Here is a 13911-nt window from a genome sequence, read left to right on the forward strand (position 1 = left end):
GTGACCTGATTGGCAGGAAGGTCCTGGAAGGTCATAGCTTTCATCCTATAATAGTATTTGTTTAATCAAGTTAAATTTAACGCCCTTAACTTACTGGAAGATTGATAATATGATATTAATTTATTAATGCAGTGATGAATTTGAAATTCAACTTTAATATTTCATTAGAATGAATATTTCAGGAGACGATCTTCTCCTGATCTCATCCTTATTGTTTTATTGAGCTCTGGATGTCTTTTTCTCACCTGAAAGTCAGTTACATGGAAAATAAGACTTATTGCCCACAAAAAACTGAAGGTTCAGTCAATTTTCACAGTTTTTCACCTGTTTTTTATGTCATCGTTTATCCAAAAGTTGCTTTGACATTTATGACAGCGTTTTATAGATAAACAAGGTGTGACGAGAACAGCTCAGACAACACATCCAATAACAGAAGAAGAAGAGACATGCAGAGAAAACACAGTTAAGATGCTCGTTATGCACCAGAGTTTAATGTTTTTTATGGCAGATTTTTTCGCTCAGTATTGAATATTCGGAATAAACAGTTGTTTGAAAAGCATAGACTGAAAATAATGAGGCCTGATGATGACAGAGTGCATATCAGTAACATGTGATTTTCAGCTGTGAGCGAATAGAAACAGAGGATCGGGGAGGGTTACTGTTTCCCTGTGAGCCTGGGACTCAAACGCAGCCCTGCAGCTCCTCAGTGACATGTGAGCACTCGGGGATTACATAAACCACGTTCTCCTTGGGAATCATACCAATAACAACACTTGGTAAGGACTCTGTTTATGCCTCAGCACTGATGACTCACCAGCAGGTAGTTCGACCTCGGGGCTCAGGTCACTTAATTAAGTGCTAACGACTGGTCGCATCAGGGCTGATTGTTCTTTGATAAGCTAATTGTGAAGTGCGTCGATTACAGCAATCACAGCACGTATGCTGATTTTGATTAAAGAACACACGTGAAGTCCCACAAGTGACAGGAATAATACAGATCCCATATCACATCAGAGAAGGTTGAGGAGCTTTCGTGCGGGTTTGAGCCCTGCTGAAGTCTCTTTTAACAGGACGCTGAATCCCCACAAGCTCCAGAGACGTTGCTCTGCAGCCAAACCTGACCTTTGACCTCCCTGATGATCAGAGAAACAGCAGGAACAAGCATTGTCTCAGTTTACTGGTCATTAACATCATAGTCGCTCAGATTAAAACAAGGTGAATGATTATGGTGATTTTGTTGAGTGTACTCCTTAATCAAAGGTTTGGGGTAAAAGAATCAATAACATCAGTACAGCTAGGACAGACAGCAGACCAACATGTGATCATTCACTCATGTGAGCTGTAGGTTAGAGTCAAAGAGGACAAACTGGCATTTTAACTCTAATATCCAGCTTATTGAAGTGCTGCTGGTTGACAGAAAGGTTTTTTACACTAGTTTGATGGATTTCAAGCTATATTTACTAAATACTGTCTTTCACAGAAAAGTCACAATCAGAAGTCAACATAAAAAAGTTGCTGATCAAGCAGAAAAACAAACAAGTCTGTCCTGGATCTTTGTGCTTTTTGCATGTTTTTTAATGCTGATGCTCTTACTGGTTGAAGTGGAGTCTTTTATTTCATTCAGCTAACTGGCAAACTGGTTAAGAATAAGTCGGCTATATATTTTGAAGCAGGAAAACGTTATTCTTTGGCAAAAAGCAAAAGCGTGTATTGAAAGAATGTGTTTTCCGCCTGTTCAGACGTGTCACACAGACGTTATGCACTCCGTGGTGCTGGTCAGACAGACGCTGCAGTCGCACCTCAGGGCCACGGGGTAGGTGTACGTCGGGTCGACGTTCGGCTGGCAGTTGGGCAGTTTCACGGTGACCAGACGTGTCTCGTTGTAGGTACAAACCCGCTGGTAGGACTCAATGAAAGGAGGGTCCAGGATGGGTTTCTGGAAACACACAAAACAGTCTTAATAACTGGTGTGATGTAATTTTCTCATCTAACAAAGGTGGATCATTCTTCTTCTTCTCTACATAGACCTCACAGGTGGTGAAAAACTCCCTCTCTCTTGCTATTTTTGCTGTCTGTAACAACTTAATTACTTTAACATCAATAAAGTTTGATCTTATCTTAAACAGCAGGAGGGCCCACTCATCAAAACATTGCTCTCCAGCGCCCCTGCTGGTGAAAAACTGTAACGACTCAAGGTGCAAACAGTTTCTCTCATCACAGTAACCTGATGTGGAAACAAATCCACGTTGATAGACTTTTCATTTTTAATAAATCTTTTTGTTCATCTTCTCATTATTTGCACACAACAAATTTGCCAGTAAACCTCCATTTTGCTTTCAAGCTGCCTCTGAAGGGAGATTTGTGCCACATCTGCAAAGCCTCTATTAATTACTTCTAGTGTTGGTGTTCCAGGAATTTAATCTTATTCTGCTGTTGCAGTAATTAAAAATTCCTCTATCATAACCTCAGCCGAATGCACAGAAGGTGCAGAAGCTGGGTGGGTGTAAATAGAGACTGTCCTATGACCTGACGTTCACAGATGTGACCCCTGACCTCATAACTGTCTGTCCTACAGACTGTCCCTCAAGCAAGACATGGACTCCCTCCACTGAGCTGTGACCTCCCTGTGGGGGAGAGCAGACAATGAGATGAGTGTCCTCCCTGAGGGGATCCACAGAGTATCACAAAACAAAGCTCGGGTCTCCTGCACACACATCAGCTCCACTGCAGGAATACAGCAGAGAGAATCACGAGCTTCCTAACGCCTCTTGTCACTGAATACAATGCACCAGATGAAACTTGAGATTTCACAGCATTTTTTTGTATTCTGTATCCGGCGACTTATGAAATCCAATTGTGTCTTTTATGCACTTGAGGCATTGTTAAGGAAGCCGCCGCTGTCGTTTCAATCTCTGCATTCCACGCTGCTTTCCATTCTTGCAGAACGTTAACTCAATTTCAGCGCACCGCTCCAAAAGCCTGCTGTCCTCCTCATTTCTGAGCAAGATTTCCACTTCAGACAGCCTCTCACGACTGTGAGACAGGAATTAAATCTCAGCAGGTGATTATAAACACAGAATGTGTTTTTCTCAGACTTCTGACGCACGAATCAGCCTCTCTGGCTGTTCCATATCTGTCCATCTATCTGCTGCATCTGTCGAGCAACCGAATCCCTGCCTGCACTTGCAGCCGACCTTGCACCGACCTCCCTGCTGAGGGAGGGAAGCGAAAACAAATTTTCTCCATGGGGATCACCATCTCTTCATCTGTGTATCTACAGTATCTGTCTGCCTGTCTGTCTCTGTCTGTCTGTCTGTCTGTCTTAATCTACATGTAATCTGTCTTCTTCTCCTCACGATGCAAACTCCAGACTATTTTCTTTTGTGTAAAGTTGCCACCTTTGTTTACGTCACCTCCCTTTATAATCCCATTTACACTCCTCTGCGTGTACAGTACAGGTGCCGCCTCCCAGCCGCTCACCTCCCAGGTCTCGCAGCGCCCCCAGCAGGCGTCGGTGGTGATGTGCAGGCCCCCGCAGCCGGGCTTTTTTGCCTGAAAGGTGAACTCCCGCACGGCACAGCCGATGAAGCGCCGCAGGTTGACGGCTGACACCTGGTGGAGGGAGTCTGGTTGCAGAGAGACCCAGAGCAGGAGCATCAGCAGCAGTCCAGGCCTGGGGGGGGGGGCGAGAAGCAGAGATACAGCAAAACATGAGCCTGTTTTTATGGGTTGTGTGTTGAAGGAGAGATATGTATAAATGAAAAGACTGAATCCCAACCATCTTGACATCTGCAACTACAAGGAAAGGGAATTTTCTTGCAGGAGTCTGTAATATTTCATATTTCATGCCTTTCTTGAACACATAATTCAGATGTTGTGAATGCATTCTGAGCTCTGTTATGTCTTATTCAACACGCTCAGACAGTCCCGCTGAACTAGTTCTTCTCTTGGCTGTCAATTATTATTTAAGCTTCTAAAAAGGTTATTTTAAATGCTTCACGTGACAAGAACGCCGCGTGAATCCACTTTGGTGTGGAATATAAGATGTTAATTGGAGATCTTGTTAATTAGATTCCATTGTTGAACAGCTGGTTTCTCCAGGAAAATGGATCCCAGCTGGACTTGACTGATCTTGATTAGCTATTTTCTCTGAAGCCAGACTGCACCTGATGTTGTTTATTAAGAGCACATCTGACTTTACCTGACTTTAATTTCCATCATGATGTTAACAAGGCTGAACGTTTGACTCCTCAAAGCACAGCATGGCAATCAGGACATCCCATACAAGCTCAGGAGCATCTTAGAACAATTAAACAGGGTCAATCTCCTAAAAGAGACTCTGTAATGACTCTGCGGACATATAGTTTCAGTCCCAGGAACTGGTCCCAGTCCAGTAAAAAGGGCATGTCTCACAGTATTGATATATTTACAGCTGCTTCTTCTCTGACAGCCCAGTAATCAGCGTGCTGGCACCTCTATGGAAAGAATTAAAGCAACTGTATTAGTAGTGGTCTTCACATCCATGCGTCACATTCCTCTTCATACCTGGCAGAAGTTTTTGAATGGACCAAAAATGGCCACCACCACCGGCCCCCATCACAGGGTCAGCTGTAAAGGCTTGTGAGATCTGTTAGAAATCCCTGCAGCCCATAATGCTGCGTGGAAGAGAAGCTGGCAGTATTATGCTGCCTGTACCGATCAGATGAAAAGGGAACAAACTCTACAGGTTTTTAAATGTGACTTAAGTCTGTTTGTCTGGAGACCTCACTGATGGACTGTTGCTATCATGTGATGTGTTTAAATTGCTTTATTGTGCTTGACAAAACTCACTACAAGCTTTTGATCATCTTAGCATATAAATCTCCATCAGCAGACCGAGTTTCCGTTTGTCATTGTGCATATATGTATATATATATACATACACACACAAGTAACAATAATTACAATAATAAGTACAATATTTAGTTTTGCTTTAGTCTTTTCTAACTGAAATATGAAGTATATTCGTTCTATGTTGCATTAAGGGGCTAAAACAGCCGACCACTTCACCGTGCAGCCCTGTGCTGTAAAAAAACAAATAAATGAACTTCGACACCTTGAAAAGCTGAGTCCATTCTTGACCTTGGAAACAGCAGTTTGGGAAAACAATCTCAAACAGACATTTTGGCATAACAGTACAACTCGACGACACCTGGGAACACTCCTTCTGCTGATGAAGAGGAGGCGATATGACCTTGTGGTAGGATTTTCTTCTCAGCTTCTGTTTCTGAGGTCAGTTATAACTTTGGACCCGAGCTGTTTTATTGTCTATAAACCAGTGTTCATGCTCAGATGATCCTGGTGAAATTAGTCTGTTCTGAATTCACTCACCATTGTGACTTCTTCTTCCGCAGGGTCATCTCAGATGCGTTCATTACTGAATATACAATAAAATACACTGTCAGGAATCAGTCAGGCTCGCGGTTCATCTATCAGCTCTGGAGTTATTCTTTGGCGGTGTGGACAGCTAACAGGAACCACAGTACGTGCCACTGTTTGCTCCTCAGAGCTGAACAAGCCGGGGCTTTATATGCCTTATGTCCTGCCAATCAGAGGCTGAAGTCCTCACCTCAGACTCCCTCAGTCCCCCGGAGGCCCTTCTACCTGTCGCTGCCCATCTAGTTCAGCCACCAGCTTGTTCCCACTCCATTAGCTTGATTAGGGAAAGAGTCTGCCCTTTTGTTCATAGTCATCCACACGGAAGAGGGGGAACAACATACTCAAACACAGCGCCTACCTGTGTCTCCTCTCAGTCATCCGAGCTCAATTAGCTGGCTCCAGAGGCAGACCCTGCTCCTGTTCTCACATGTCGACCGTGATGACTTCACCCCTGAGCCCCGGCACTGCTTTCTGCCTCATTCTGCGGCTTTGTCTCATTTCATTATTTTACTTTTTTTTTGGTTGCCAGTGACATTTCCTCTCGCACGCGGAGAAAGCTGGCTTTTACTCAATGTGTCTTGCAGGCTCCACCACATGGATCGCTCTCTTAAGGCAGAGGGGATGCGTGACGGAGGGTGCGTCAGCCCTCGCATGAGACAATGACAGGAGGAGGAGACGCGGAGACGTGAAGCAGTAAGAAGAATTGATTTGGGTGAGTAAGCCTCATCAAGAAATTACCATCGTCGAAGGCCCTGCGGGCAGCGCATGGAGCCAGCGGAGCAGAACTGCTCTCAAGTCGTTCAGGAAATGAATCTTTAAAAGTAAAGTTGAAAGTTGAGGCCAAGCAATTAAAGTTAGATTAGAGAAAATATTGAGGAGGATGAGTCAGGGACAGGCGCGCACTCCACTCAGACACCCTGTCCTCCTCTCTATCAGGAAGAATTACCCATCTGGAGGCTATTATTGAACATTGTGCAGGGTGTGGAATAACCGAATGCATGTAATTGGATAACAGTGGTGATTACAAGGAGGTTAATTGTAATTCAGTACAAAGGGAGTAAGCCTGGATTTCCACGATCCGGCTTTTGTGCAATTACTCCCAGATTGAAAATGAAAGATTCTTTTTAAGTTTTAGCTTCATTTTTTTGTCGTACTTCATTAGTTTTTTTGGGGGGAAATTCCTTCAGCTCCATTCAACCCATCCTGACTCTTCTAAAAGAGCCAGCTCCAGTCCTGAGGCCAGTGCCTTGCATCAGGGCAGTGGCAGGATTCATGCATGTCTTTTAGTGTTTATCGTCCCTTTGAAATACTGTGAGTGTGGAGAACGCCACAGGGAAAGAACTGAAGCCCAAATCTGACCTCTGGAGAGAGACAAAGCACGAACTATTCCTGAACGATCTACAGGTGTCCGACAAATTAAAGCAAAAAAATAACATTAAGGGTCTTAGTAAGGTTTTGGTCCACCGGGAGCTCCGTAACAGCTTCATTTCTTCACCAAAAAAACAGCTGACAACAACGATCTCCTCTTGCTAGTTCTGCTTGAGCACTTACATTCATTCTACATACAACAATTTGACTGTGTTTGCTGATGATACCACTATGTATTCATTGTCACTTTATGCTAATAATCTTAGCATCTTAGCATTTGATTTTAGATTTAGAGAACAAATGCACGGTCTTCGGCTCAAGCTACACACTAAGAGGAGAGAATCAATAATGTCTCTTAATCAAGGGCAGTCACATAAAGTAGCTGCAAAAATGGGAAAAGGGGTTTGTTACAAGAAGGCGCTCCTCATGCCTTTATCCAAATTGCACCTTGCAGCTAATACAAGCCATAGCATTGTTTCATTGCTCAGTTATCTGGACAAGTGCTGCCATAAAAGAGCCGATAAAGCTTCATTCAGTGCAGAACAGAGCAGCGCGATTAGCACTCCGCTGCTCAATAAGAGCAAACAGAGATAAAAGCTGCAGGCTGAGGGAAGGTTCACACAGAATTTATTAACTTTGTTAAGAAATATAATCGTTTAGAAACAACCATAGTGTTTGTATTCAAGAACGTTATTTTCTGGAAAAGCACACATTTATCTAAGAAGGCTGGAGGGGTCACATGACACGACCCCAACCAATGAACAGTAATGTATGGAGCCATATATCACTGCACAGTTTGTGGTGCAAATATCTCAACAAAATGTTATAAAAAGCAGCTAAAGAGCTTCTTGAAGACAACACTGTAAAACTTTTCCTGATGTTTTTGCTCTGTGAATGTTTAGATGTTTAGATGAATGTTTATTTTATCTGAATATGGACCACAGGGGAGTAGTAGAAGTAGCAGTGGTAGAAAGCATGTTTCATGATACAAATTAAAGCATTACAAACGGTAACCATAGAGGAGGAGACAGGACAGTAAAGTGTGAGCATGTCTTTGCATTTGGACTAAAGTTACTGCAAATGAATGCACAGTTATTGTTTCTGATCCATTACAGTGTAATTGATGCAAAAACTGATACAGAATCAGGATACAGATGCTGTAGAAAAAACAGGATATTACCTCTCGGATCACTTTTTAAGGTTAAAAACACATACAGTGGATTGATGTGATAAGCACTGACGAAAACAAGACACAACCAGGATTTTTATAGACTATTCAAACTGTTTATATTCATCAATTTTGAGTTCAAAGTAAAGTTCAAACCGAGTTGAAAGTCATTATTACATGTATTTTATTTTATTTTAGCTTTGAGACATTTATGCACAGTAGTTAATATTTTGCTTTTGGTTCTTTCTTAAAAGCAACAAGTAGAAGCAGAAGGTTCATAGATTGAATCCCCAAAGTTTTCTTCAGTTCAGTTCAGTTAATTTATGAAAAAATCAGCCACTCAGCGGCCCTCTACAGCCCTGGCAGAGCTGCACAGCAGGAGAGGACACTGGTTGTACTGTATAAACAGCTCACAGTGACAGAATGTTACAGAGCTAAAGATCATAAATGTCCTGTCATCTCTCCTCATTTGAATACAGACTAATAATCCTGTTTGTATGTTTTGCAGCCCAGCAGTAACATGGTGCCGTGCTGACCTCTGGTGCCTGGTTCTGGTATTGATACATATCAATGACCTCAGTGAGCACCATGTGAGACGTCTCATGGGTTCAGCTCTGGTTTTGACGCCTTTTTGGCTTTTTTGTGTGTACTTGTTATTACTCTTCTCCTGAATAGGATTTTTGTGTTCGTGTGTGAGTTTGACTGGAACTTTTTTCTTGTTTAACACCAAATGTCACATTGAGTTTTACTGCTCACTGTGCGGAGGCCAGGAAAACACCTTATGTGGATCGTTTATTTGTGGCAGGATAAACAACACAACTATATTTTTATGTCTGCAGTTCTGCCTGAAATGTAAGGTGACTACTACACAAACAGTGGCCCTGGTGCTATCTCTGTTGATGACTTCAGATCATTTCAAATGCTCTTTATTTGTTCAAGCCTACACAACTTTTAATGTTTCCTTCCTTTATCTTCTATCTTTTAGAAGCCTGGTACTCTGATTTGCCCCCCTTCAGTCAATGTAACTGATATTAAGAATAAATATTGTTATTATTGTTTTTCAAAAGCATCTGAGGAAAAATCTCTACTTTGACATTTTGCAGATAGAGTCTGTCAGGACACTGGAGCTCCATGCAGAGTTGAGCTTCAGCTTCTGTGAACTTTGACCTCTATGTCAGCTCCTCTGCAATGTAGGGCACCCCAGGAAAAGTGGATTACACTGTAGGTGCAGCAGTTTCTTCATGCAATGCAAGATGTTTTAACTTGCTTTGTGGTTCACAGATGGGCTCCAACATAAACATACCTGTCACTTTCAAACACAAAGGCCTTTTCATATTAGGGTGCAGCTCCTTTTAATGCATCAATTAAAATAATAAGTTTATGTCTGATGCTTGTGGATTAATATTCCTGCTGCATTAACGTGGATGTTGCATTTTACTGCTGTAAATGTTTCAGCTTGAGCTCATTTTAACTACTTTATATACTGTTGTATTCTCTAAGATTATCATATGTTTGTAGTGTGGCTGTCCTGTGAGAACCACGTATCTCTAAAAAGTTTAACGAGTGAAGAAAAACAGCCCGTTTCCAGCTTTGTGACGATGCATTTTCCAGCTAATCCAAGAGGCTTTCTAAAGAGTTTATTCAGCTAAAGAAGAATTTATTCAACCCATAAAGGACAACTTAGTCCTTCAACACATTTGGAGATACATGGTTTTCACTGGATAGGGAGGGTATGAAAAATTGTAATCTGAAAAGTAACTTGTATATTATGTCTATTATAAGTGTAACAAGTATGGAACTATATAAAAGGGAAATACTCAAGTAAAGTATAAGTACCACAAAATTGTACCTAAATACAGTGACCTACTTGACTAAATTGTCGCGCATGCGCAGTCAATCTTCCAACTGGCCGTGAAATTTGAACGGCGCGCTTCGACAAAAGCCAGGAAACAAATGTTGAATTAAACGTTACGAATTTTCGAAGATTATTTACTACTATAATAATGACGTTACCTTGTTTTAGTTGTGTCTGTTAACGTATTTCAGTAGGTTATATGTGGACGGGACAAGCTGGCAAACTAGTTAGCTAGCTACTAACTCCAGTTAGCTAGTGATTGTGCGTTAATCGAACTAGCTAACTAACTGCAGCAAACGACGGTTATCCTCTTTATCGGCTGTAAATGCTACGAAGTGTCCAGATAATCTATCAGTACGGCGTGATTTATCTCTCAGATTAAACGACTGGTCACCATGTTTTCATTTAGTATTTTCATTTGTGTGGAAATTTTGATAACAAGTTAAGCTAGCTGTGAATCTGCCACTGCGGTAACTGTTAACGTTAATTTACCGTTCGAGTATCAGTCATGAAAAAAATCAAAACGATATATTTTACAGGTAAAAGGAATTGTATATTTTGTGATTTTAGCTATTTTAAAACTGCCACAGTAGCGGTGGAGGATAAAATTAACTACTTCAAACAACACTGGCTTTTATCAGGAGTCAATATGTCTCTCTGCTTCTCGTCACGTTAGGCCGGTTTATATTCTTCCCTCCGGTTCAGTCTTTATGAATGAGGGAGAGGAAACCAGAGTTGCAACGAAGCTCCCAAGTTTTGGATTTGCTCCAAAGTGAGCTGACATTAAACTTCAGATTACTTGGGCTTGCTGGTGCGGGACCTTTAACCCAGGTGACAGCCACCAACTGTCATGCTCCTGCAGCGGGTGTGTTGGACCCTCACTGGTTTCTATATTTAGTCTCCCACTGAGTTTTTTTTGTTCGGCCCGGTATGGCTTTCGCTTCTCCGGTGACAGTCCGGTGACAGTCCGGCCGTCCTGGAGCTCTGTGGACTGCACTTCTGTCAAGCTGCGCTTCGGGTTTCATCTCCACCGAGGACTACAGCGCAAGACCTGCTCGTCCACACCGGAGATCATCAGTGGTTGTACCTGCATCTGCACTGCTGCCAGCATCTTCACCCAAAACGCACTCTTTTGCTGCATGTAAGTACAAATAAGTTTTTGAATGTGTTTATGTGCTGGAAACTTTAAAAAAACGAATCATGTCTGCAGTTGTAAAGCACGCCTTGGCTCGTAACTGCGTTGTTTGGTGGTGAGGTTTACATAATCCATCTGGAATTAATCCCAGGAACAATCAGCGATGCTTTTGGAGCTGTGTGTTTGTCAAAGAATGATTTCTCATTAGACTTGTTAAACCTGCAGGAAAACCGCTCGTTATCTGCTTTATTAAAAAGTCCTCTGGTCGTCTTCAAGGACTCATTATATGAACTGATCTGAGAGCAGACGTACACACGTGTTCCCTGCTGCTATTTTGGGCCCTGACAGCTTCATAACAGGGGGGGGGGGCGCACTTTGTAGCACTAGCACTAGCCAAATTTAATAATAATAATAAAAATCTTCCCTCTGAGTGGTTTAAAAAGAAAGACAAGTTAATGTCATACGTATTTTGTATGATTCATTAGATTATTGTGGTGTAACATTTTTAAATTCCCAGGGAATAATTGCATGGCCTTATAATGTATTCCTTATTATTCTAAAAGCATAACAACAAGTTTATGGCATTATGAATCTATTTTACTTACATTTTATGATTAATGTGGATAAACCTCCTTGTTTAATGCCATTTTTACCTTTGTCTGTGTGTACATGTGCATATCTGTTTGCAGCAAATCTCTCATACTGTTGGTCCCATCAGCCTAATATTGTTGTACACATGACTGGTTGTTCAAGGACCTCTTGTGGTTGCAGTGATTCACAATTTTTGAAAAACTTATTACCGGTACATTGATTTTTCTGTTTTACACCACCATTGAGTGCTGACTCCTCACTCCTCGTGACTGACCGGTAGGGGCTGTAAGTGATCAGCAACTGTTTCAGTTATGAATATTATTACAGCTCAGGACAACTTAGAAAAAGGCATTTCTGGTGATTGTCTAGTCTAAAAACAAGACTTAAGTAGTCTGTTCCAGCCCACATTTTGGCCTTTGTCATGGCTTAAAAACTGACATGCATAAAAACTGTGGCCTCATCTTGAACTGCATGTGCAGATTTAATAGCCGATGTGTTATGATCCACTAAAGCTAGGCATTATGCAAGATCATTGTTGGCTTTGCAGCCATCTTGACTGCAAGCCATCTTAAGCACACTGTTCTTTTTCTTTTTGTTTCCCTTGATTTTTAAGGGTCAGTATTTGTGTAACCATTGTTTTCTGGTGGAAAGAATAGTTTTGGCAAAGGCTCCCTATAAGATGTTGTAAGGTAAGATGTTTAGGTCACACATTTAAAAAAATTAGAAAAGGGCATGAGCAAATTTGCATATTCGCTTCAAATGGAGTTCAACTTTAGTAAACTTTCATATAAGTTTCTCCTCAGCAGGCAATGCTCATTGTCCTGTATTGCCACATGTGTGACCGTATCCTTTTGATGAAACAGAGGAATCCAGAGATTGTGTTTTGACCTGAGATCCTATTAAAACATTTCTGACATGTAAAACTCTCTAGCTGCTAATGCTGATCAACAACACCGACACGATCCACTGATGTACATGATAATTTAAGTGCACTGAGAACCATTCTGCTAAGCACACTGGATCAGTGCATACCATGGTGTGGATAATAGTATGACCTGGTTTGGTTGGTGGCATACCCAACAATTAGAGCAGCAGGTTGTCGACCTGAAGGTTCAAATCCCGACCATTTAGGAAACCCTGGACAGGGACTGTGACTAACACCTGCCTTACTGCAAGGGACCTGAAGTAATAGAGGAGTCATGGCAGTGACCTTTTCACATTGTTGACAGTGTCCTTGCGTCATTCAAAAATATCCTTCTCAGTTTTTCTGAGAAAATCCAACTCGTATTGCTTTAAATTTAAATTTGTTTTTTTTTTTTTTTTTTACCTGATCAAAATGTCCAGATGCATGTTAGAAATGACCCGACACTGAGAATCTGCGTGCAGGACATTTGTCCCCAAATTACCTCTGTGTTGTGTTTTCAGTCAGGTGAAAGCAGAGGTTGCCTCTCCCTTTTGCTATTATCACATTGTCCAGGGTGTGTCTGTCCGTGTGACAGGTTCAGCAACACTGACTCTATTGATTTATTGCCCCGGTCTTACACAAAGGGCACAAAGACATGCCGGAAATCCTTATGAGAGGCCTGATGAGGCTGTGTTGTTGTTGTTGTTGTGGAGAGAGTCATGACAATGATGATGAAGAAAGAATCAGGAAAGTAGTTGTTGTTGCCAAACCTGAAGCTGCGATGGAATGTAGTAGACAAGGTTGTGTTTAACTACTGTACAAACTGTGGATATCAGAGAGTTTGTGCCAGGACGTCAAATCAGTCCAGCTCAGTTCACCTATGGCTTGTGTTGGTTTCATTTTGATTCTTGCAGCTGTGATGTGGTGAAACAAAATCTGTGCAGTTGTGAGAATTAGTGAACAGTTTCTGAAGTACTGTACAGGACAAATGAGTTCCTGGTCCTTACTGCATGTTCTTCTACGGTGTAAGATGAATTAAATAATAATTGATTCAGTGTGTCATTTCTCTCTTAATGATCCTTTGGCTCTTGCCTCCTATCAACATCCTACATCTATGTTACAGCACATGCTTGGTTGTCTACAGTGCTTTAACCTATCATACTGACAGGCACTGGACTTCAATATGACAGGGAAGGAGAGGTGGCCACAGTACCTGCACAGGTTTTGTTTTGTTTTAACCAATCAGTCACGAGTGATGCATCTGTCTGGTCAGCGTTATTTTCAGTTGATACAAAGCTTAATTCCACTTCATGTAACATTATTTCACGTTAGCTAAAGTAATGTGTTGTCAAGTTATTTCTGTACAGGACTGCATGGACATCATCCTGTACAGCTGGTTCAGTTTCATCCATTCTTGTTGTCTTATTTCTATTGCTATTTTTCTTGAGCAAGTATTATTAGCTAGTATTTTG

The 13911-nt window shown here is 41.6% G+C and overlaps 1 protein-coding gene across 1 annotated transcript; it reads right to left on the reverse strand.

Annotated features, from left to right (window-relative positions):
- Positions 1–1744: 1744 nt before the first annotated feature.
- On the reverse strand, positions 1745–5399 carry gphb5 (glycoprotein hormone subunit beta 5). The gene is made up of 3 exons (XM_041953354.1): positions 5371–5399; positions 3481–3673; positions 1745–1936 (listed from the first exon to the last, which is right to left on the reverse strand). The coding sequence occupies exons 1-3, from the start codon at positions 5397–5399 to the stop codon at positions 1745–1747; spliced, it is 414 nt and encodes a 137-aa protein (XP_041809288.1).
- Between the last annotated feature and the right edge of the window lie 8512 nt (positions 5400–13911).

Source organism: Chelmon rostratus, chromosome 15, assembly GCF_017976325.1.
Source record: "Chelmon rostratus isolate fCheRos1 chromosome 15, fCheRos1.pri, whole genome shotgun sequence".
Taxonomy (NCBI): Eukaryota; Metazoa; Chordata; class Actinopteri; order Chaetodontiformes; family Chaetodontidae; genus Chelmon; species Chelmon rostratus.